Below are 25905 nucleotides of genomic sequence, written 5' to 3' on the forward strand. Positions count from 1 at the left end.
GTTACTGTTGAGTTGTTTTTGATTGAAAACAGTCTGAACTGTGAACTGTATGGCCAAAATCCAGATGGTCCTTTTGATGTTATAAAATATTATTAGGAGTTCATCATCCTCAAACCTATAGTTTGTAGGGCGTGAAAAAGCCCGGGATCATATATAATAAAGAAAATGCATTCCAATATTTCTTAACAATATATCATAGTCTGAGATCGGTGTAAGGTCTGTGTACACTTTATCTACGTTTTCTTTGCTTCGGTTTACATACTATTTGTTGTTGTTATTGTTCTCTTCTTCATTATTCTGAGCATGACTTCTTCACTTTACATGTTTGACTTTGTTATGCTTTACTTGAGACGAGAATCCATAAGAAACAACCTATCTACCTTCACAAGGTAAGGGCAAGGGTGTGACACACTAACTTCCTCCGTGAACCCACATGTAGGATTCACCGGGTATGTTGATGTTGTTACTATTTACTGAGAAATAATAAATTAGCAAAATTTCAAGCAGATGAAATTACTTGTCAAATTGGCAGAGAAAATATTCAGTTTTATTCAATTGAGCATCAAAATATATGATAAAATATTTTATCTCTTCTTTTCAACAGCTAATTAAATAAATTGTTGTTTCAATACAAAGAGTCCATAAGTCGCATTTACAATCATTGTGTGGTAATTCACTTGCATAAGATATAGTAAAAATAGACTAATATTAAGTGTCTCGATCATACATAAACAAATACTAAATAAGCGATTTAGGAGAGATTAAGCTATTCGTAATCCAAATGGTCTATTGCATGTCTTATATATGTGCGCATTGTGTTGATAACTTAAGAACTAATTCAACACTTCACCATCCGCAAATCTATATTTTGGTATGGCCATATAACTAATGCAAGGATCTTCGATGTTTGACGATGAGGTCCAATATTTGTGGACACCGTAGTCTTTCAATACCCATAGCTTAAATGTTCCCTTCGATTAGAAGTAGAATAAGCACAAAGCATGTCATTCAATACTGAAACACCACTATAAACATAGCCCTTCAAGCATAATAACTGCTCTTGGCAATGGTATATCTCTATACACTTCATTAGAAATACTAAATGAAACCATTGAAATTATAATTTCTCGAATCGTTAAAATATTCCCCAAAAATACCGATCCAATGAAATGACTCTTTACAAATGGCAAATAATGCATTATTTTAAAAGAGAAAAGGGTCACTTATGCCCTAAATATCCGACCTAATTTTAAAACATATATACGATCGTCTCTTAAATGGTTCAATTATGTCCCTAATTCGACTCATATATGTGTGAATTATTCTGTTATTTACACCATCATCGCCTGCTGCAGCTTGCAGTTGTGACTGTAACGTTGTTGCGGTGAATTCCTCCGCTCTAGCCCTTGCCTGCCAGGTTTGCGCCTCCAGCTCTGTGTTGCACCGAAACGCTTTTCAAACCTCGACTTCCTTTTCCTTCTGTTGTCGTCCCATTGATTCCTCGACGGTTCCAATTAGAGCACGATAGTGTTCGTCTTTTAAATGGTTCAATTATGCCCTAATCCGACCCATATAGGATATTTAAAAAACGGACCGTATGTGTATTTTAAAATTAGGTCGGATAGTTAGGGGCATAAAAGACCCCTTTCTCTTTTAATATAAATGTCAAGTGATAATATATAAAAATGATATGAAAAATCCATTTGGCATTTAAAGAAAAGTAAAACGAGTTGGATATTTCGAGTTGACCAACTAACACCCATAAGGGCATATGTAGACCAAAAGTTGAAAGGTGAGGGTATAAATGGACCAAACTTTAAACGGGGTATATCTAGACCTTTTTGAATAATTTAGGGGCATATTTGACCCTTTTCCCTTGAATATAAATGTCAAGTGATAATACATAAAAATGACGTGGAAAATCCATTTGGCATTTAAATAAAAGTAAAATGAGTCGGATATTTCGAGTTGGCCAACTTACGCCCAAAAGGGCATATGTAGACCAAAAGTTGGACGTCGAGGATATAAATGGACCAAACTTTAAACGTGGGTATATCTAAACCTTTTTGAATAGTTAAGGGGCATATTTGACCCTTTTCCTACAATAAATTAACTGATATTTTTAAAATAAAAAATAGAAATTAATTGTGGCGCTGACACATAAGTGTTATCGTCTCTATTATATATATATATATATATAGATGTTATCGATAAATTCTTGACTAAAAAAAGTCCAATATAGTATGAAAAAAGTAATAACTGAAGTATAGGAAACAACACATAATATAGAAAATAGCAGATAATAACAGAATGAAAACTATTAATCGAGGTACAAGAAACAATATATAGTAAGTAGTTCAGAAGTCCAACGACAAAAAATATATGAATCCTACATGCTCTTTTGTCTAGGGTCATATCCTAATTAAACTAAATATGCATCATATCGAGCTGATAAGACTCCAGATGCAAGCCCCCGTCTCATTCATCCTGCACCAATACAATAAGTAACATTATCGTCAATTTTCCTGATCCTCAATAAAATTAAATTTACTTTGAAATTATTTTTAGTGATACCTTTACATCAAACCTTATTTCTACATAATTCTCATGCATTAAGTCACTTTATTTGCGCTCTAAATATTTTGTATTGATCATGTTCTAAACCCTTTCAAACTCTTAAGATTTATCTCGAACCAAAAAATTTGAAAAGAATCGAATCCAAGGGAGATAAGAGCTTGGGTAACCCGACCCGCCTATCTCTCAATCCTTTTGCAATATAAAAATCCCTGGAATTGAAAATTGAATTTGGGAATTGCAGAAATTTTTTTCAATTGAAGCAGAGAGTCTTCAAAGCTCAACAGAAGATGCAATCTTTTCAAAAAAAAAAAAAGGCAAAGCTTTTCAATAGAGAAGATGCGAACCACATTTGGGTGAGTTTTGGTTTCTGGGTCGTATTGAGTACTTACTGTTGAGTTTTTGTTGAACTTCGATTCCTCTGTGATGTGAAAGGTATCCCCTGGAATTACTGTACGCCCAAACTGGAACGAAGGATGCGGCGGCTATCAAAAAAGAATTAGTGGAATTATTGATCAGGTGAGTTCAGGGTATTACTTACAATTGAGTTTGATTGTTATTGGTTGGAATTAGAATCTATTTTCTAGGTCTATTTACTATAGCTAAGCGATTCTAGTCACCTATAGTTTGTATCGCGTGAAAAAGCCCGGGATCATGTATAATAAAGAAAATGCATTCCGATATTCCTTGACACCATAGTCTGAGGTAGGAGTAAGGTTTGCGTACACTTTATCCTCCCTATTAACTTTGTGGGATTACGTTGGGTATGTTGTTGTTGTATGTGAATCAAAGAAGAGACCACTCGGGTAACCTATTGAGGATGTCCATAATTATTTCCTTTTGGAAGTGAGTTGCCATGGCCTAGATAGAATAGAAAAGAAAATGTGATCGTACAATTTTTTAAAGGTATTCAAATATTAAACAATTTCATCTAAGAGTTTAGAAAAGATAAATGTAGAAAATTTCACGATTTCATCAACTTACTAGCATACTTGCGGCTTACCGAGGATATGACACTAGCTAGGAAGATATGGAGGATGGAGATAGGGTAGAAGATTTGTAGGTAGTCTAGTTACTTATGTGTGTTGTTATTATTACTTTCCTACTACCGTATTCTTTGACTTTAGTATTACCTATGTTTGCTTTGCTTCGGCTTTCATATTATCTGTTGTTGCTATTATTCTCTTTTTCATTTTTTCGGCATGACTTCTCCGTTGATGTATTTGCTTTACATATTTGTTTTTGTTATGCTTTACTTGAGACGATGATCTACTAGAAACAACCTATCTACCTTCACAAGGTGGGCGCAAGGTTGCGTGCACACCACCCTCCTCCCTAGACAAGGATCTTTTGGGATTACACTGGGTATGTCTATGTTGTTACTATTTACTAAAAATCATAAATTAAAAAATTTCCAATTTGTTTGGTGCCTTGGCTATGGTTATGGTGTCTAGTTTGACAAAATAACTCAGTGAATGCATAAACTGGCATGGCTGTAAAAAAATGGATCAATTAGTTTCCTCACATTGTTTTCTAGTGGTTCTATGATCGTTTTGGATCTTGGAAAAATAGATTCAAAATACTGATATTGTAAGCATCTAAGTCCAACCAACAACAATTAAAAATGCTCAATTGTAAGTATCACCGCCAAGAAATCAGAACTTACCCAATCAACATCCATCTAGTTTGTGTTATCATTTGACGGCTCCATAACACTCTTCGCTGATTTAATTAAAAAATTAAGGCTGGTTATAAAGCAAAATAGAGGGAGAAGACTTAGGATGTAGCTGGTGAAATAGTCGTGGTGCATAAACACAAAAACAGATGCACAAAATATAAAAATACCTTTCGTGATCTGATTAAGCTTTTGGGTTGCATCAAATCCACTGCTACTAAGATTTTGATTGAAAAGATCAACCTCTAACTTTGGAATTGCAATGAATTTCATCTTCTTCTTCGTCTTCTTCTATTTCTGTATCTCTGGAGGAAAACTACTATCTGCTAGTTTTCCCTTATTTTTAATTTTTTGTGTCATCTTTCTTTGGACAGATTTGTCAATTGCTAACTATTGAATTGAAGAGACTCAATTTTCTTAATTTGCAAAAGAAAATGGTAATTGGAGGAGGGCAGGGAATTTGTTGTTTATCAGGTGCTATTATTGAGCTGCGATTGCTTGAAACCCTAGAAAACAAGCTTGCGCATCCGATCATGGAGCGGCGAAGATACACTCTTTCCTTTTATCCCAACTGAGATTCAACTGATTTTTTTCAAGCAATCGCAGCTCGATAATAGTACCTGATTAACATGAAATTCCTACCCTCCTCCAATTAGCATCTTGTTTTGCAAATCAAAAAAGATTGAGTCTCTTCAATCAATAGTTAGCAATTGAGAAACCATTAATCTATCCAAAGAAAGATACACAAAAAATTAAGAATGAGGGAAAACAAGCAGATAGTAGTTCTGCTCCAGAGATACTAAAAAAGAAGAAGATGAAATCCATTGCAATTCCAAAGTTAGAGGTTGATTTTCAATCAAAATCTTAGTAGCAGTGGAGTGGATGCAACCCAAAAGCTTAATCAGATCTCCAAAGGTATTTTTTTGTTTTGTGTCTCTGTGTATGTTTATGCACCTCGACTATTTCACCAGCTACATCCTAAGTCTTCTCCCTCTATTTTGCTTTATAACCAGCCTTAATTTTTTAATTAAATCAGGAAAGAGCGTTGTGGAGCCGTCAAATGATAACGCAGACCAGATGGATGTTGATTGGGTAAGTTCTGATTTCTTGGCAGTGTTACTTACAATTGAGTATTTTTAATCGTTGTTGGTTGGACTTAGATGCTTGTATGTTAAACATTTTCCGAGGTGATAACCTCCCTAAAGATAAACTTTTTCCAATGAAGATAGTGTGGTTACCTAACAACGCCAATTCTATATATTCTCTCTCTTCCCCATTGGAAAAGAATGTGAAACTTATGCTTTTTATTCTTGTACCATTTTTATGCCTTCACCGATTTATTTTGTCAAATTGGACACCACAACTATAGTCAAGGCTTCAAACTTGACAAATTCTTGAAGTACACTGCCCTTTTGTAGTTTACTTGGTGCCACTGCCAAGAGCCTAGTGGTTTTAGTATTCTCCACTTGTGAACTATTTGTTGCTAAATAGTAGATAGAAGAAATAAAACAAATTCAGGTTTATATTTTCTGAACTCTTGGTTGAAATGTCTAATATATGAATACTTCAAAAAAAGTGTGATCGATCTTTCTTGTCCTATCTAGGCCATAGCAATTCACTTCCCAGAGGTAATACTTGAGGACATTCTTAGCAGATTACCTGTAAAGTCTCTACTTCGATTCAAATGTGTGTCAAAATTTTGGGAAACGTTGATCTCTGAGCCATACTTTAAGATGAAGCATCTCAGTTGTGCCAAGATTGACCAAGATTCCCGGAAACTTCTTACTATCCAAATGTGCAGTAAGAATCGTATGTTTTCCATGTATTGTTGTCCTTTGTCGCCGATTCAGCTGGTTGAGGATGTACATAAACTCAGTTTCCCTTCAAACCCTACGGTATCACACTGCATAATCCATTGTTGTATGATGGCCTGGCTGTTATGGAGGTTCTTGATACTTTTAAAGCTAATCACTCCACGCTTTTTCTTTGGAATCCCTCCACAAGAGAATCAGCAGTACTTCCTTCTACGAAATTTCAATGGGGGAGCGTTTCTTGTTATGGTTTGGGTTATGACTCAACCAGTGGTGGGTATAAGATCTTTCAGCATTATCAGGGTTGCTCTATTCCTGGTGAAATTCTCACGCTGAAAGGTGGCTCCTGGAGAAGAATTGATGAGCATCCTCGTGGCATTGACAACCGGTTCATTTGCAGGCAGTTTTTGGCATTTGTACATGCGGCATTTCATTGGATCAGTTACTCAGGATATCATGCTGTGGCGGTGTCGTCGTTTAGTATTTCAAATGAAGTGTACGGAGAGATACCGTTCCCGGAGGAAATGTCACCCTTGAAGGCGTTTATTGGCATTACAGAGTTGGAAGGAATGCTTTGTGTTCATTCTAATTCTCTTTTTCCGGGTAAGCGTACTATTAAGTTATGGGTATTGAAAGAGTATGGTATCAAGGAATCTTGGATTCCGTTCTTATCTGTAGAAGATCCTACGAATGCTATTTCTATACCAAAATATAGGTTTGCAGATGGTCAAGTGTTATTCTGGTGCAGTGAAGGGGCTATGTTTAGGACACGTTGTGTAGCATGGCCTCGATGTGATACCATAGTTGATGGACATGCTTTTAGACAAAGCTTGATTCCTCCAATATGTTGTGGACCATTTGGAGCATTGCATCCATGTGATTCCATATGTGATGGACATGTTTTTACAGAAAGCTTGATTTCTCCAAGATCACTTATTTATTAGTTTCTTATGTATGATTGAGGAGCTTTTCTTCTTCGTTTGTTGTCATGTTACAACTCTTGTACTCTTATTTTCACCAGTTTTCGGAGTACAATGTCATATGGAACAGAGGTTTCTCTGCTTGTTGAATGTGAGAATTTGAAAAGATCGCATTGCTTTTAATATTATCATATTTGTTTTCTGTTATCGTTGGTTGAGAATGTACAAAGAACTTGATTGTCATTCAAGCTCTAAAAGTGCAGTGTTTACATTTCATTGCTAAGTAAGAAGTGGTTTAAACCCATCTTCTCTTTTACTTTATTAGATCTTGTCTTAAGTCTTATATGTATAGTGCATTGACTAGACTTGTTGATATCAACCAAAACTATCAGGCTATTACCAGCCAACTTCATGAAAAAATGCCTTTATATCAGAATAGTAAACCATCTTGAGGTGTCAAAATATGTGTGGTAAGCACACCATCCATTGACAGATTTGTACATGATCTACATATGTAGATGTTAGTGACCACATAAACTCAGGTCTTGTGTATTCAAACTAAGCAAGGACATTCAAGTGCGATAACAGGTTAAGGAAATGCAAGTTTCATCTCATTCAGCCGAAATGTCCTGATTCCTCCTGATGGTGTTTTACTGCCACTCTTCAGGATCTCGAAAGCTTGAGTAAGAGACCTAGGTGACTGCCACTATAAAAGCTTCCATCCGCCAGTTACATATTCTATCGTCTCAGCTTGACCAAGAATAGCCATGATTTGAGGGCAACTTCAATGTTTGTTCTGCCCTTTCTTCCACCATCTTCATAATCAGTTTATACCGCCATTTTCCGTTCCACACATCTCCCATCTGTTTATGGACCTTCTTGCAGTATTCCCATCTTCCAAGTCATTCCTTATTCCAAAATCCATTTTTGAAATCAGAAATCCTAAAGGTGATCAAGAAAACATTCAGTTGACTCATGCATTTTGTATTGTTTTAACAGAAGAACACCATTAACATCTGAAAACGAAGTTGGATTTTACCAGTAAAGCATCCCATGAGCCCCGCATATCTGGACTTTGAGTCATTCTTGGACGAGGGCACAGCAGTAGACATTTAAGTTTGTAAGCAAGTCATCAGTAAAGCCTCCCTGAGAAGAAAAGAATAATAATAATAAGCAGGATCATGATGAGATCTCAAAGGTATATGAAATTCTTTTTTGTCGTTTTAAAGGTATACAAAATTTATTACATCTCAAATAAGTACAAATACTTTGACATATATGCAGTAAGGCATAGTAGTTGAGTCTTTACCATGAAGTTTAGCTTTTTCAAAGTTCCTTCTGATGCAAGGACAGTTAGTCATAGATCCATCAAAAGCTTACATTGAAGCTGCTGCTGCATCTCGTGCAATTTAAATTCTTCATTGTTAGAGCTCAAAGTATCAAAGATGCACAGACATCTGGATAAATCAAACGAAGATAGGAGTAAGATATCTAGTTATGCTCATAGAATTTGAATTCTAAGATAGGGAGTGTACCTATTTAAAGGTTGGCACAAAATTTCCATGATTATGTGGGGTGGATTAACTTAGAGAAATAGTCAACAAGCATTTTTAAGAAAGGAAGCAAGACTATAAGACGGATCTTTTAACCTGTTCTTCAATGTTCCATTCAACGCAACATTAGTTAGCTTGTCAACTACGTCTAGTTTAAAAACAACTCTAACAAGAGAAAGGTATCAGACAGTAATATGGAAGTTCTTGTCCAAAGTCTACTCTAACTCAAAATTGACAAAAGCAGAGATATTACTAGTTAAATTAACCACAAAAAGATAGTATATTTGCTCTTACTTGTGTACAAGAACTCGAACTACAATTAAGATGCTCGTACAATTAATCAATTGCTTAACCTTCAACCAGTTTCTTATTTCTTCTTTTTTTTTTGGAGCATAGAAAAGAAGATTACTCTCATCACTTAAGTAAAAGATAATTAAGTTCACTCTTTTACCACTCTCAGCTATAAAAGCTTCATAGCATGGAAACACTGGCGACTTTGGATAAATGTACGACATAGAAAAAGGTTTTGAATACTTTTGCAATAAAGATACACCCATTAAGACATATTGCACCTAAATAACCGATCACGTCTTAAATGAAGAAAAACACCTATTTTACCAAAAAAGGAAGTAAACCAAACAAGTTTAACTATGAAAGGCATATAATTTGTTAATATTGGTCTTCCCATAGAGTACACAATTATTATTTTTTTCAAACCCGTGGTATCCAGGGCCTGCTTGTGCACACCCTTGACTAATTCCATGGGATACCTGTCATCTCACACTAGCAACAGGTTGGTAACTCTATCCACCAAGGCTAGAACAAATGGAAAGTAATCACCTAGTGTATTATTTCTGCTGGGAACTAAACCTGAAACCTCATGGTGATCTCTTCAGTATCACTTTTAAGTTTCCAGTCGATATATTCTCAGAAAGTAGGACACAAACTTTATGAACATGTATGATATGAGAATATATATGGTCATGCATCTAAGTATGATTTTCCTTAAAAGCAAAGGCTATTACGAAGGTAAATAGAAGACACCAGCTAACAAAAAGATACCTGCAGTTTATGTGGCTGGCATGTTGTGAACAATTTCCTTCAAGTCTTTTAAACTGCAACCTGGTGTTCTTTCTATTCCTCTATTCTTCATTTTCTCCTTTGTCTGAGCTACTTCATCCCAACGACCAGCTGCAGCATAGACGTTCACCAGCAATAAATAATGCCAAAAGTTCTCGGGGTCTTGATCAATCAACTTATTCGCAATTTGTTCTCCTAAACTTACATCCCGTCCAAAGCGTGCTGAACCAAGCAATTCAGACCACAATGAGGATTCCAGTGCCAAATTGCTCTCCACTGGTATGTTCTTCAGTGTTTCTATTGCTTCTTGCATTAGGCCAACATTTCCCAAAAGATTAGCCATGCACCAATAATGTGCAAAGCTGGGCTTTATACCAAACACATCACTCATGTTTCCAAAGTGTTTTCGTCCTTCTGTCAACAGTCCTTCACGGGCACAAGCGCATAAGACGCCGACAAATGTGATTTCATCAGGAAGCACACGGCTCTTGACATGATTTTTGTCTGTACTTTCTAATCTATTACTCAGCAAGTCTGAATACAGATTAAGCCCATCTTTTGGGCTTCCATGAATGCAATACCCTAAAATCATTGCATTCCAGCAAACTATGTTCTTGATTGATATCCGATCAAAAATTAAACGACCTATTTCTGCTCTTCCGCATCTACTATACATATGGATTAAAGTCGTACTAATAATCAAATTCAAGTCTTTCGATGCCTTAACAAGACACCCATGAACAGATTTTCCTTCCTTCATTCGAGCTGACCTAGCACAAGCAGTAACAGCAATAACTATAGTTGTATCATTCCCATTCATTCCCCTCTGTACCATTTCTCTAAACAACTTTAGGCACTTCCCAGGGTTATTCGAATTCAAATACCCAGTCATCATGACGTTCCACCCAACTAAATTACACTCTGGCATTGCATCAAACAACTGTCGCGCAACGACTAATTCACCCACTTTTACATATCCATTCATAATGCTGTTCCAAGACACAACATCCCTCTGGTGCATTTCATCGAATACCTTCCTAGCAAGATCAATAAAACCACAACAACTATAAAAATGCACTATAGAGTTCTGCACTTGTAAAACTCCATCAACACCATTTTTCATAACTTGTCCATGACACTTCTGGCCCGAATCCAAACTACCCGTTTTAGCACAAGCACTCATGAGAGGTGGAAACGTAAAACTATTAGGCAAGAATCCATTTTTAAGCCTTTGGTAATAGAAAACTACAGCATTATCAGGCAAAGTACTACAAGCATAAGATTTTATAACAGTATTAACTGAAAAAGTATCAGGAAAATGAATGCACCTAAATACCAATGCAGTATATTCAATATCATCACAATGTTGAGTACAGAGCTTCAAAAATCTGCAAGAATATGAGGGATTTTGAACTTGTAAAAGACCAGTTATTATCAAATGTGCTTGGATTTGAAAGAGCTGAGCTAAACTTTGACATGAATCAAGAAACTCCAAAGCTTTGGATTGATAAGAAGGTGTTAATGAAGAGAATTGGGATTTTTTTGTTAAAGAAAAATAAGGGGTTAAGTGTTTGATGCAGATTCTTGCAGCCATTCATATATCTGTTTCTGGGTTTTGAAGTAATGTTCCAGATTTGAATAAAGAAACGATTTTTCTGCCATTAATGCTGCTCATTGCTGCACATAATGAATATAAATGGACAAATTACTTCTTTCTTTCTTTGTTCATCACTGTTTACTTTGATTTTTGGATCAAAATCAAAGGATTTTAATACCCAAAACTCCAAAAAACGAGAAAGTTGAAAGCTTTGTCAAATTTGGAGGATGAACCAAGAAAGGAAGAACGGCAGGGGATTCACTCTAAACCGTTGTTGGGCTTGAAGGTCAATTTTGGGCTTTGCTATAATCAATTTTGATGGCCCGGCCCATTTTTATGGATCCACAATTTTTTGGTCTTGCTTAATTGAACTTTAATCACTATTGTCTATCACCACGGTCCACGGTACGTTTGGGCGGGGTGGGGGTGGGGCGGTGGCATCATCTATTTACTATTATCACTATCAATTATCATTACGTGAATCACCACCACCAACCAGTATTTCCTATTTGTCAATGTTACTATCAGACCACCACCATCTATCATCATCGTCCACCACAATTATAATCCGTCATCAGTGACTACCATCACATGTATTATTACTCTCAGACATCATTACTACTAACTTAGCTACAGTCATCATCATCAGTCACCTTATAGCATAATATATAAATGTGTCATTTAACTTAATTTTATTTTACGTTTATGTCCTCCAATTTTGGATATGCATAAGTAAATACTTAAACTTGTATAAAGTAAAACAAGTAAAGACATGAGTCCTATATGGAACAATACACGTTAGACAAAAAATGACATGTAGGATTTCATTTAGGACACATGTGTCTATTCGTTCAACTTTATACAAGTTTAAGTGCCTACGCGTGCACATCCAAAGTTGAAGAGCATAAATGTGATTTGAAAACACATTAAAAAGCATATTTATGTATTATACATATATATAATGTTTAAGATTTAACCATCACTATCTATCGCTACCATCACTATCTATCATCATCAATTCATCATCCACCATAATTATAATTTGACATCACCATCACTATATATCACCATAGTTCACATTGTAATTATTACTATCAGACATTATCATCCCTAATTTATCTACAACAATCACTATCGATATTGATCAGAGTTAGTTATCGCGATCACTTACCATCATATTCTAGTTTCATTATTGAGATAGTATTAAGCAATTAATTAGTCAATATTTACGTGCCATATACTTAATTAATTAGATTGTAATGCTTGAAGGAGAATCAACCTATTAGAATAGACAAGGGTAAGACATAGAGAGGGGAATTTTCCACTTTTTTAGCTTTATGTTTTCTTCTCAAGTCGGTGATCTATATGCTTGTAAAGATTATATACCTTAAAGTCTATTGACAATTATGACCCTATACACATTAAATATAAATCATATAACATGTGTTGATACTTGAGGGCGAAATAGACAATTTGTAATATGGTTGCATACATTTTAACTCACTAGCTATTTACACAATCAAATCAAATTAAATCTCATACATTGTAATGAGCATGTCTAGTTCAAGATATTTACATATTCTAATTGTTCTCATCTTCTTCTCAATTATTCCATTCAAATCTGGTAAGAATTATTTATTTATTTTAATCATAGCAAGTATATAGTAGTAGTAGCAATTGTTTTAACTTGTTATAATGGTCAGATCTAACTAAGAATTTAATATAATTTGGCTACAAATTACTTTAAGATCTATTGCCATGTTTTACTTGTCAAGATTTGGTAATTGGATCTAATTCCACATGAAAAAAATACCATTTATCAACTACGTCTTAATTCAGTACAAGTTAGAGTTGACTAATTTTTTGTGTCTATTATATTTTTGGGCTCGGACCTTTGTTTATATAGATAGTTGTTGTTTTTTTTCCTTGTTTAATCATCTGGTATTCAGAATCTATATATCTGGACCAATTTATTTAGGTTTACGTTGAGACAAAGTACTCCTTTATCTAGAAATTTGTTATTTTGAAAGTTTGAATGAACTCGAGATATCCGATTAAATGTAGAGGGACAATTTCATGATTGGTGCATAGCTGATGAACAAACACCAGATGATGAGTTGGTACAAGCCCTCAAATGGGCATGTGAAAATGGAGCAAATTGTACAAAAATACAAGAGAATCAACCATGTTACCTTCCAAATACTGTGAGAGGACATGCCTCTTATGCATTCAATAGTTACTACCAAAACATGAAACAAAAAGGGGCTAGTTGCTACTTCAATTCTGCTGCTATTTTAACTGCCAAAGATCCAAGTAAGTTTCCAAAACAAATTCATTAATTATACACTTTTCGCTTCTTGAGATTTAAATTATAAACTAACATGGAAAAGTCTGTAATTTATACTACTTTTTATATAAATAATCATCCAATTAGTCGAGAATGTGTTTTAATCATGTTAGTTCATTTACTTAGCTTTGTAATATGTATAGTCGACTCCAATTTATTTACGATCAGGGTTAATATAGTGCACTAGTTTCTTTTGTAATATAGAGAATTTAATTGATTATTGATTTTTTTTTTTTTTGTCATTTTCTATTGACAGGCCATGATGCTTGCAAATTTGAGGTTATTCCTTGATCACTCTTGTTTTCCCAGAGTTGAATTAAATTTGTGTTATTTCTTCTTTTGTCTATTTTATATGCTTTAATTTTTTTACTTACATAAACGAATTTTACTTAAATATGTGAGTATCCAATGTCATTCTTAGTTTACCTCTCTCTTATTTTTCATTTTATTTCTTTTCCCAAAATATCAAATTCTAGATTCGTTCTTTATTTGTTATTCATGTAAATAGTCAGTATCTTATGTAGTTAGCTGAAGCGTTTGACAATCACGACAATAAAAAAAAAAAAAAAATTAAAAGAAGGCTTCAAATATGTACGTAACATTGACACCTTCAATTATCCCCAATTTCAAAAGAAAAGATAATCGTTGATGAAAATATTAAATATTCTCAATCTTCAGAACTAGTATTTTATATTTTTTAGAACGGCTAACAACATCATGAATATTTTGAATTGAAGAAATGAAAGAATTGAATGAAATAACAAAGGAATTTTATTAGTTGGACAATCAATAATGTTAATACTATTAATTAAGCTAATGTAGTGTTAACAAAGCTTGTTTTGATACATGACTTAGGCACATTTAACTTTCAAATATGTAATTTTTACGTAATAAAATATTATAATATCCTACTATATAAAATAAAAAATACAAATTTAAGATAACACATAGATAATCAAATGGTTGACTATTTACAAGCAAACGGATTTCAATTTCATATAATTAAAGCTTAAATGTACTTAATCAGATATATAAGATTAAAATGGAAACTTACTACTAATAATGAAGGGACAAAAAGTTGACTACAGTGCAAAGGCTCACGATTAACCTTTGGCTAATTAAATTGAAAGAAATTAGTTTTTATCGATACAAATCAATGTTTAATGCAAAAACTAAATATATTTATACTTAATAAACCTAAATTATATTTTTAAATTTGAACAATAAGGTAATAACAAATATTAACTAAGGAAAGAATAACATAAGAAGATGAGATATTAGAACATAGTAAACGAAGCAACGAATGTGTAACAAACACTATAAAGTTATAACATAATAATATACAAAAACCTTTACTCCGGCAAAACACGTTATAAAACAATGGGGGAACTTTCACATATATCCACTCAAAAATAGTCTAATTACTCTTCATAAGTATAATTTCACAATTACAATTCTTAGCTACATGTTATAGAAAGGAAGAGGTGAGCGAGACTGTGAGAGAGATGAGGAGACTAGAGAGATGGCAAAAAGTGGGAGAGAAGTAGAATTGTATATGTATATTGGTTAGATAATTGTATATTATACATATGTATTTGTAGATATGACAAAGCGAGACTGGAAAAGGGAGGAGAGAAGCAACGAGATTAGGAGAGAGGCGAGCAAGAGAGGGCAGAGAATGGGAGAGAGGTGAATTGTATATGTATATTGGTTAGATAATTATATATTATACATATGCATTTGTAAATAGGGCAACCTTCACATATAGCAAATAAAAAATTCATATTTGTAAGCTATAACAAAGTTTGTATAATTGCGCTCCATAACAAACATAGAAACTGTATAATTCGCTAAACATATACAATTGAAACAAATTGTATAAAACGAAGTGTATAAAACAAGAAAGAGAAAGACACTTGGGCAGAGAACTGTATAAAGACGAAGTGTATAAAACGAATTGTATTATTATAAGTGTATAGAAAGATTATATAAAATTTGAATTAGTATAAAATGAGAAAGAGAGAAAGACAAAAGAGACTTGACAAGGAATATACAATTCGATCGAATTGTATAAAATGAGAAAGAGAGAAATTAGCTACAATTTGAAAATTGTATGAAACGAGAAAGAGAGAAATTAGCTACAATTTGATAATTGTATGAAACGAGAAAGAGAGAAAGACAAAATAAACTGGGTAGGGGAGTATTTTATTGTATAATTATAAGTGTATAGGACGAAAATATATGTACTTGCATGTGTATATACAATTTTCTCTCGCTTTATACAAACAGAAACACAATTTATACATTTCGCTTCTGTTTGTATAAGTGAGAAAGGCGAGGGTGGCGAGCGAGATTTGGGAGAGAGGGGAACAAATATATATATATATATATATATATATATATATATATATATATATATATATATATATATATATATATATAATTTTCTCTGTTTTGTACAATTAGAAACAATTTTTATACACTTGTATTTGTATAAAAAGTGAGGAAGCGAGCGAGAGATTGGAGGAGAGTGGCGAGCGAGATTTTTGGGAGAGAGGCGCCTGACAAACTTTGGCTAATGTTTGTTATGGAACATAATTAAATCAAACCCTAACTACTCTATTTATTTTAAGTTATTAATTTACTATTATATACAATTTTCCATTATTTGAATTATTCAAATTCACAACATTTATAGTCTAACAAAAGTGACTTAAGAACCGTATGATATAACTGCGTGTATGAACAAAATTTGAGTCTAAAAATGTGGGGATAAAAGCAGAAGATAGAAGCAAAAAAGAGGACCAATTAATATTCATATTCATATCTACAAGTAGTTATTAAATTATTATTTGTTTTATTGATTATTGAATAAGGTAAATGCACATGATATTTGAAATTTCCATTTTGTCTGACATAAATATTTATGTTAATGTCCCAACAATATGGAATTTAATCGTGAATATGGGGTTTCCTTATCAAAATTGACACATTTCCCTATTCTATTGTTTCAACTTTCAACTATATACATTCATAAAAAAAGGTGTAATTTACATAAGTTATCAAGAATATCACTACTTTCTTTTAACTTAAAAATGGCTGATATTTTAGGCATTAATATTTGAATAATATATGTGTTTGATTTTGTCAAAAATAATACATTCTAAATTATATAAGAGTTGTTTGACTTCTACTGACTAATTCTATTATATTAGTTAGAATATTTAGAGATTCAAATAAATTACTGTTAACTTCTTTTTTTTTTAGTCGTTTATATATCAAATAATTGTAGCAAGATCTTAGCCTGTCGTTTGTTGCCTTGTATAAATTCAATGTTAACTCAATTATTTTTCAAAAAATAATATTCAAATAGGCAACTACGTTAGAAGTTTGTAATAATATAATTCAATGTTTGCACTTCGTTGGCCATTTTAAAACTATAATTTTATCCTTAGACCTTAATATTTGCGTGACTTCGGTCAAATTCAAGTTGATTATTGACGTATTCATTTGTTAATTTAAAAAATCTCATAGTAATCGATTTTCAATCCTATTATTTGACTCAAATAGTTAATGTCAGAGTAGTAAATATGTTTTTAGCAAAAGTTGAATCGTCGATCTCTTTCTTAAAAATTAGGATGAGTTGATGTCGATCGATGATGTGAAAACACTTGTTATTAAGATAAATTTATTTTTTCATAATATAATAAGCAACTTAGATGATTATATAAATCAAATTTATCGAAGAATTCTTTTTGGTTTTAGCACTGTTGATAGTGGAATGAAGTAGTTGTACCTGCTACTAGATTTGCTTTTCTACATCACAATTTGAATGATATCAAGTGCATAATTTGTCTAACTCTTTTTTTTTTAAAGTAGTTATCGATAGATCCTGTTCGATTAACTAATTTATCAATATAATCAAAATACATAATATATATATTATTAGTATACACAACATACATATAATATTTATACATATCTTTTAAACTAGATTATCGAATGGTTCTAATTCAAATAATTCTTTCTTAAAAATTGAGCTTTGAAATGAAGTAATACTTGGCTAGAAACATTTACTTGAAAAATAAAAATTTTCGATGCGAATCTAAATTATTCCAAATTGTAAACTAATTTCTTCTTTTTGGGAAAATTTACAACTTTGGCAACCAAATGTCCCTACCACTTTCACTAAAGTAAAACATCAAAGTGTGGTCTTCATTATGATTTCAACAACTTTGTTTCTTTTTTTTCCTTAGAATTTCCAACCTATGATTATTCACACATCGAATGAGTAATAAAAAAAAAACATTACATTATTTGTTCAATAATTTTAAAATTTAATAATTAAAAACAAGAAAGAAGAAAAAAATTATAAAACACATTGTTGTGTCCCTTTTGGTATGCATGGAGATGAAATAAATGCCATTCAGCAGAAAATTTAAGGCAATTTCTCATCCTTATCTCACATTGGGACGAGTAATTGTTGTCTCTTCCCAAAAAATATAAAACTCGCTTCGTTTCAAATTAATTATCATAATTAAATAAATTTAATATTTCATATCTTAAAGTGTATAAATATTATAAAGTGTAATATTCTATTTATTTGATGGAAAATATATTATGAATTACTTATTAATATTTTGATTTTTAAAAAGCGAAATATAAGTGTAAAAAAGAGATAGAAGGGGTACTGCCTTCATTCAATCGCAAGCTGATCAGACTCCATTTATTACTTTTCGTTCCTATCTCCAATTATTGCATTATTATGAATGAAAATTGATGTGTATTCTTCCTATTTGTACACGTGGAGCTTCGTGGGAGTGAGATCGCGACGACGAAGCTAGAAAAAGTCGAGATCTACCCAAAGATAACTTCATATAATAAACGTTGAATTTCTTTTGACTTCTTAATATTTTAAATACCTTAATAGAAATTTTAATTCCGCTATATGATAAGAGAACTCATACTATACATTTCTGATTTTATTGAATTCGAAGTTATATGTATATATGTATTGATAACGATAACAAAAGTACTATCATTTGTTTTTATATAAGAAATGGATTTTAATTTGTAAGAGCAAGTCGATTACAATTTTAAGTATTAGATTACCAATGATAGCTCTTACCCCGTAGTTTAAGAAAAAAATAATAGAAATTGAAATAGTTAAAGTTGAAACAAGCAATAATATTTGAATGATTATAACTCAACATATTAAAATGAAAAATTTAGAGTTTTAGTGTTTCTAAGTAAAGAAAAATATCATTTTTAAAAATAAAATAAGCAAAAAATAAATAAATTGGGACAAAAATGATATTTTAACTTAAAATATATTTTAAGTTTAGCAAAAAATATTATATTTGTATGTCATAACTATAGTTTGTATAATTGCACTTCATAAGAAACTTTATGTCTACTATGGAGTATCAAATTGTACAACTCGTTGGCAGGAGTTTCATGTTTGTATAATTTCGCTGTCATGTTTGTATAACTCGCTGACAGGAGCTTTGAGTTTGTATAATTTCGCTGCCATGCATGTTTGTAAACTCACTGGCAGGAGCTTCGAGTTTGTATAATTTCGTTGGTAGATCTGTATAACTCGCTGGCAAGAGCTTCAGGTTTGTATAATTACTCTCGCTTTATACAAACATAAACGTAATTTTATACATTTGTGTTTGTATAAAGTGAGAGAGACGAGTGAGAGTAACGAGCGAGATTTTCTGGGTAGATAGGCAAACGAAAAGAGATGTATAAATACAATTTTCTCTCACTTTATACAAACACAAACACATTTTATACATTTGTGTCTGTATATAAAGTGAGAGAGGAGAGGGACCAACGAGAAATGAAACTTGCGAACAAAAATTTCAGAAAGAGAGGCAAAACGATAACAATTTACTATGAATTATACGTAAATCAAACTATAATTATAATATTTAATTTGAATCAATAATTTACGATTTTATATAATTTAGTTAATTTCTAATAAAAATGACTTAGATATTATGAAAAGTATATTAAAAAGTTAAAAGTTATTACTTTCACTATGTAGGTAAGGTAATGATCAAAACCACTAACTCAATAAACTAGATACACTTGGCATTCTCACAGTCCTATATATAATAATAGGTCCAGCTAAGCTCCATCACTACATATCTCATAATTAAAATAATGAAAAACAATTTATTCTAAATAAATAAAATGTTGCATTAAATATGTGAAACACACACATTGAGAGTTTTTTTTTTCTATATAAGTGCATGGTTCAACTTTTCTTGGAAAATTGCAATTGCCCTTTTCTTGTGCTTTCTCCAATCTAATAATAATAATAAAAAAGCTTTAAGTTTGTGTTATATATATAAAAAAAAAAAGATGAATTATTTGGGCATTGGAGTTAGTCCTGGAAATGTTCCAGTATATCATGGAAATAATTTGAAAGTTATTGATAGGAGAGTGAGAGTTACTGAGCTTGTGTTAAGGTGTGTTATTTTTGGTTTAGCGATTGTGGGTGTCATTCTTATTGGAACTGACAAACAAGTAAAAGTTATTTTCTCTATTGAGAAAATTGCTAAATTTACTGATATGAAAGCTCTTGTGTAAGTTATTTCTCTTCTCTTGTGTATTTTAATTAGTTTGTATGCGATATTTATTTTGGTTTTGACTAACTTAAATTTAGATCTGTGTTTGAAAATTTTTTAGCGCACTCTCTATTAGAGAAGACTTTATTCAAGTTAAAGAACTCAAAGGCTTTTGGTGCTGAAAGTTCTACTTGAAATAAAGTTGCTCCCTATTAGATGTGATTCGATTTTAAGTCTCGAACCTTAAGACTTTTGGTGTGTTTGAACTCGATATTTTTTGATTTGTTCAGAAATTTACTTGAAATAAGGTATTTTTTAATAAAAGCAATTATATTCTTTGAACTTAGAAATATTGAGTCTTTTTAAAAAGTTTTACTTGAAATAAAACACTTATACTAAAGGCGACTTATTTCATTCAAATTTCAAACTCAATTTTAGTTTGTTTAAATAAAACATTAATTTAAACGTTCAATTAAAGATGATTTTATTCAGATTTTGAACCTAAACCTTTTGGTTAAAGTGTAAAAAAGGTTAATAAAGTGAAGTTTGTGTAGGTTTTTAGTGATAGCCAATGGATTAGCTGCTGCCTACTCATTGGTGCAAGTTTTAAGATGCATTTTAAGCATGATTAGAGGAACTGTTCTCTTCAATAAACCATTGGCTTGGGCTATTTTTTCTGGTGATCAGGTACAATTAATTAATTATGTTCTCATTTTTTAGTTTTTTCATAAAGGTGTTAAATAGGTCTGATTAATTTAGATTTGTGTCTGAAAGTCTTACGTTAGGGATGCCGTGCTCCCTAAAAATGTGATCCATGATCAGTTTTCGAATTTGAAATCTCTCACTAGCTCTTATTTAGTTATTGGAGAAATTCTTTTACCAGAAACTTTAACTAGAATTTTTAATCAGAATAGTAAAATAGCATATTTTACACTATATTATTTTAGCTTTTTGAATATTTTTATTTATTTAACTTTAATATCTTTTAATTAAAAAAATTTTTTAAATAAAAATAATATTATAAATTTTTTAAATTTCTAATCAAATTTTCTTAACTTTTAACATTACTTAATTATTATGAATTCTTTAAATCTAGTAATGGTTCTTGGGAATCAGAGTAGTTGTAGCAATAATGACTAATTCTAGAACAAAGCTGCAAAATCAATGTTTTGTTTGTATTGGAACCATTAGATTCATAGACAACTATAACTAATAAAAATTTCAGAAGTGAGTCATAAGCTAACCCAAATAAATGAACTCAGAATGCTAGCAAAATCTATGACCACTCTAAATCATTTTAAAAGAAAAAAAAAATCTTTTAGCCAGAAAATATGGTCAGAATAACATTTTGTTTATATTATTTTATTTTTTAAATATTATTATTAATTTTAATATTTTATTGACAATTTAGCATTACCTATTTTAAAAAATCAAAAAAAAAAAAAGAGAAGGTTGTGATCCGAATGCAACTAGTCAATACTTCATGGTTAATCATAGATATATTTATTATAGGCGAGAAATTACAATGAAAAAAATAAGAAAACCAAAAGTCGAATGGTTATGCCTAGGGGTGTCAAATGGGCGGGTTGGGTTGAAATGGAAGATATTAAAATGAGTTGAAATAGAAATTGGGTTGAATCTTGACCCAACTAATTTGACCGGATCAATCTGAATAACTTAACATATTGATATTTAACTTTTATAACTATAATTTGAATTTCCGCCGAAGAATTTTTATTAGAAAAATAACAAATAGATAGATAAGTTCTAAAAAATGCTAATAGATAATAATTCATACCTTCAATATATGAACATATCTTAATAAAAAATTTTAAAACGGATTGAAATTGAAGATTGAATTTGAGTCAATTGAAGATTCTCTTCAAATGGGTTAGGCTTGAATGAGTTGAGATTGATCCCAATTCAAATTATCTTGAGCCCAATCCTTAAAATTCTGAACGAATTGAGCGGGTTATTGTGAAATTAGGTTTTAGGCCTAATCTCACACCTCAAAAGCTAGCTCAAAAGGATAAGGATTGACCAAGCCTTATAAGGAGTTCACCCATCTCATTAACCACCGATGTGAGACTTTTGTTAGTGCGTGGGCAATTTCGATTTTTGGGGACTCCAACATCGAGGCTATGGTACCATGTGAAATTAGGTCTTAGACCTAACTCACACCCCAAAAACTAGCTCAAGGGGAGGAGGATTGCTCAAGTCTTATAAGGAGTTCATCCATCTCATTAACTACACATATGAGACTTTTGTCATTCTTTAACAATTATCTATGTTTGGATTCATTTTTGACACCCCTACCATGCCTCTTAGCTCGAATATTAAAATGACACCATTAGAAATGTCTTCACTCGTGTACCTTTTGCCCTAATTGAACATAGATTTATATGTTAGAAACCACTAAAATTTCAAAAAAAAAAACTTGGACATAACTCCTATTATAATACTTATTTCTATCACATCATTCCTTCTTTTTATCTCTATATATATTTTTAAAATATTTACGCCATTAAATCCTGAATCCATCATTGACACATGTCCTTTTTCTTCAAAATTTGCAGTTGATGGCCTACTTGACACTAACTGCGGTGGCCGCGGCCGCGCAATCGGCGGTGTTTGCCAAGTTAGGGCAAGCAGAATTACAATGGATGAAGATATGCAATATGTATGGGAAATTTTGTAACCAAGTTGGAGAAGGAATTGCAAGTTCTTTGATAGTAAGCCTTAGCGTGATAGTCCTCTCGGGAATTTCAGCTTTTAGTCTCTTTCGTTTGTATGGAAATAGTAAAGGAAAGGGCAATGCAATATAATAATAATAATAATAATGTAATGTAATGTAACTTTGGTTTTCTTTTTTAGATCTTTTTTATCTATGTTGTAAAATAAACCAAAGACCAAAGTTGGTGATATTGTTATAATCATTTCATGTTTGCTTCATCATGTTTAGTTTTATCATTTCTTTATTATATGATATGATATATATATGTGTGTGTCAATTATTATATAGTATTACAAACACATTACATATGGGATTATATTCAATAAATTTCTTTTTGCTAGTTGTGGAAAAGATTAGTAAAATTCTAGGTGATGAAGGGTGTATTCTATTTAATTGAATAACACGTTTGAATTTGAATATCAAATATTGAATGATCAATATTGATTTTTTAAATATATATGTTTATTAAGAATATAATTCAAGAAAATAATTAAAATATAGTAATATTCACAATGTATTATAAGGTTGTAAGGTGGTGCTTTTGATAGCAAAAATGGTCAACCATGGTGCTGGTGATAGTTGTGAACTTGTGACGGAGTAAGTGATTGATTGTAGTGATTAATAATAATAATGGATTGGTGTTTGATAATAGTAGGATGATATAGTTGGAAGTGATAATTGTTATAATTATCGAAGGTGTAGTTAGTGATCAAATGATATAGCGATTGATATTAATGGTGATTGATAATTATTATGACTAAAGTAATGATAAAAAAAATAATTTTGAAATTTTGATCAGAATTGAAATAATTCAATTTAATTTAAGAGGTTCAGTAGAAATATAGTTTTAGGAGATGGTGCATAGTTGCAAGAAATATTTGTATTGCTTCAATTTAATTGGATGTTTATTTGAGTAGACAATTATGTAAATACAACTAATTTATAAAATAATTTGTATTTTTGAATAAAAAAACATTTGTTAATTTGTGTCACATAATCCAAATTTGGTATTCAAGTATGAAAGCAATTAATGCTTAACCAAATTTAATTAGAATAACAAAGCATTAAATGTTTTCCCTCTTTTGTATGTTTGATTTCTACCAAATATAACGCACAATAAAAATGATTTTTTTTTTAACATATAAGTTTTAGGTTTTCTCAAATTCTTACAACCTTTGACAGCCCTTGAAGAAAAGCAAGAACAAAAAAAAAATGGTAAAAACAATTCTTCTCTTTTACTATTTTTTTTTGGGGGATTTATGTTTGGATTTGTTTTTTTTTCATTTCTTGCAATTGATTTTTGTACTCTTCGATTTCAATTTAGTTGAGTTCAGTTATATGAATCTTATGGATCATCTAAAGGGGGTTTACCATGATTTGATTGTTTGCTATAAAACAACCACAATCGATTTGTTTATTTGAATTTAGGAAGTACTATAATTTGTGTCTATTGGGAACTTTTAGATTAAATTATTATTTTTTCTTAATGAATGAATCGGAAAGGAGCTTGCTTATTTATTTCCGGGCTAGGGCTAAAAGAGAGGATTATCCAACCATTAAGTTATAGAAGTCACAAAAATGTAGGGATATCATATACTTAGATCGATGAGAAATAATAGATATCTGACAAAATAATTGAAGTGTGTGCTAATTGACCTAGGAAAATAAAATTCTTACAAACGTCCCAAAAAAATTGGATAAGAATCATGGACTTGTACTTATCATTTCCTTGTCCTTTGATTTTATTTGTAAAAAAAGGAAAAAATTGTTCCCCTTGTTTGTAAGTTTAATTAAATTACTTTGCTTGTACTTATTAAGAAAAATCAAATTACTTGATCAGCCACTAGAACTTCACATTTATCTAAAGAAACATAGATTATTATTTGTCTTAGGTAGATTAACTTTTTCCTTTGTTATTATAAAAAAATTGAAGAGACTGATAGTGATTTGTTATTATAGAATTAGTTGAGGCGCACACAAGGTGATTTAGCCAATATCACTATTAAAAAAATGATATAGTGATAGTTTGTTTTGTCGAGATGTATGACCTAGCCAATGCCAGTACTAAAAAATGATACTGATAATTTGTTCACTCGAGATGTGTGCAAGTTAGCTAGTCTGGACACTACGATATTCGATTATAGGAAAATGATGATAATTTGTTCTATTTTTTTGTTACAAAATTTGGCAGACAACATCAAAAAGACTTGCAGAGAGGAAAGTGGCTAAGTTTGAGAAGAACATAACAAGAAGAGGATTGAATCCTCTAACAGGAAAGAACAAAATGGAACCAGCACACATTGTTCTTGCACTCTTTGCTGTTTTGGTGGTTGGATCTTGTAAGTTTTTTTTTCTCTAATACGTAAATATTTAATGTTTTGTTCTCGTTATCCTCTGTAACAACGTTTCACTATAATGACCAGTTTTTTTTTTTAAAATCGATTTTTCATGTTATGTTATATTATATGTTCTCTATAACAACGTGCTGCTATATAGTTAAATTTTGTGATTTCCTAATACTTCTTTCTTGTTGGCTTGTCGATCAATATATAAATATACTGTCAAACCTCTCTATAACGACTACTATCATTTATGACAATATTTTACAATAACCAAATTTTCTTGTTATGTAATGTTACAAGTATGTTGTTTATATTGATGGGATAAAAATCCTTTTTGTTTTTTTTTTCCTTTTGGATTTGCAGTTGTTTTCCAGGTTGTGAAGATGGCTATTAATGGTGGGAACAATGTAGATGGAAGCTTTTAATATCTCCATAAGAATGCAACATTAAGAAATCTTTTTACAATGAATTGTTAAGAGTTTAACATTTTCAAACTCTAAATAAGTTTGTTACAACATTTTCTCTTGCTTGATGAATTATGGTTTTAATACTTGGTGATCATAATGATCATATGTGGAAACAACATGATCTTATAAATAGTTAGTATATTTAAAATTATAACGGTTCGTATCATCGAATGAATCTTCTCAAATTTGGTAGTGTACTTGTGTGGTATCACCAATATCACAATATT

General features: G+C 31.5%; 4 protein-coding genes and 1 long non-coding RNA gene across 8 annotated transcripts; 4 read left to right on the forward strand and 1 right to left on the reverse strand.

Moving 5' to 3' along the window:
• Positions 1-2600: 2600 nt before the first annotated feature.
• LOC101261682 (uncharacterized) lies at positions 2601-7163 on the forward strand. Of its 4 annotated transcripts, XR_011212295.1 has the most exons (4): positions 2790-2930; positions 3010-5164; positions 5286-5341; positions 5854-7146. XR_011212295.1 is itself a non-coding variant. In XM_010314455.4 (3 exons), the coding sequence occupies exons 1-3, from the start codon at positions 2914-2916 to the stop codon at positions 7002-7004; spliced, it is 645 nt and encodes a 214-aa protein (XP_010312757.1). In that variant the 5' UTR covers positions 2601-2913; the 3' UTR covers positions 7005-7163. The 4 variants fall into 4 exon arrangements, 1 of the variants encoding a protein (XP_010312757.1); XM_010314455.4 differs by lacking the exon at positions 5286-5341 and having other exon boundaries at positions 2601-2930; positions 3010-3093; positions 6461-7163; XR_011212294.1 differs by lacking the exon at positions 5286-5341 and having other exon boundaries at positions 2629-2930; positions 3010-3093; positions 5854-7163.
• Positions 7164-7388: 225 nt separating this feature from the next.
• On the reverse strand, positions 7389-11512 carry LOC101261984 (pentatricopeptide repeat-containing protein At3g51320). Its single transcript, XM_004250237.5, has 4 exons — positions 9596-11512; positions 8290-8437; positions 8020-8126; positions 7389-7922 (listed from the first exon to the last, which is right to left on the reverse strand). The coding sequence occupies exon 1, from the start codon at positions 11205-11207 to the stop codon at positions 9603-9605; it is 1605 nt and encodes a 534-aa protein (XP_004250285.2). The 5' UTR covers positions 11208-11512; the 3' UTR covers positions 7389-7922; positions 8020-8126; positions 8290-8437; positions 9596-9602.
• Positions 11513-12618: 1106 nt separating this feature from the next.
• On the forward strand, positions 12619-13982 carry LOC101262277 (glucan endo-1,3-beta-glucosidase 4). The gene is made up of 3 exons (XM_004250238.5): positions 12619-12834; positions 13275-13523; positions 13814-13982. The coding sequence occupies exons 1-3, from the start codon at positions 12759-12761 to the stop codon at positions 13846-13848; spliced, it is 360 nt and encodes a 119-aa protein (XP_004250286.1). The 5' UTR covers positions 12619-12758; the 3' UTR covers positions 13849-13982.
• Positions 13983-19703: 5721 nt separating this feature from the next.
• On the forward strand, positions 19704-23087 carry LOC101262584 (CASP-like protein 2B1). Its single transcript, XM_004250239.5, has 3 exons — positions 19704-20153; positions 20690-20822; positions 22712-23087. The coding sequence occupies exons 1-3, from the start codon at positions 19930-19932 to the stop codon at positions 22958-22960; spliced, it is 606 nt and encodes a 201-aa protein (XP_004250287.1). The 5' UTR covers positions 19704-19929; the 3' UTR covers positions 22961-23087.
• Positions 23088-23976: 889 nt separating this feature from the next.
• Positions 23977-25849, forward strand: LOC104644492 (uncharacterized). The gene is made up of 3 exons (XR_738382.4): positions 23977-24084; positions 25061-25208; positions 25575-25849. It is a non-coding gene; the product is annotated as an uncharacterized lncRNA (long non-coding RNA).
• The last annotated feature ends 56 nt before the right edge of the window (positions 25850-25905 follow it).

Source organism: Solanum lycopersicum, chromosome 11 (assembly GCF_036512215.1).
Source record: "Solanum lycopersicum chromosome 11, SLM_r2.1".
NCBI lineage: Eukaryota > Viridiplantae > Streptophyta > Magnoliopsida > Solanales > Solanaceae > Solanum > Solanum lycopersicum.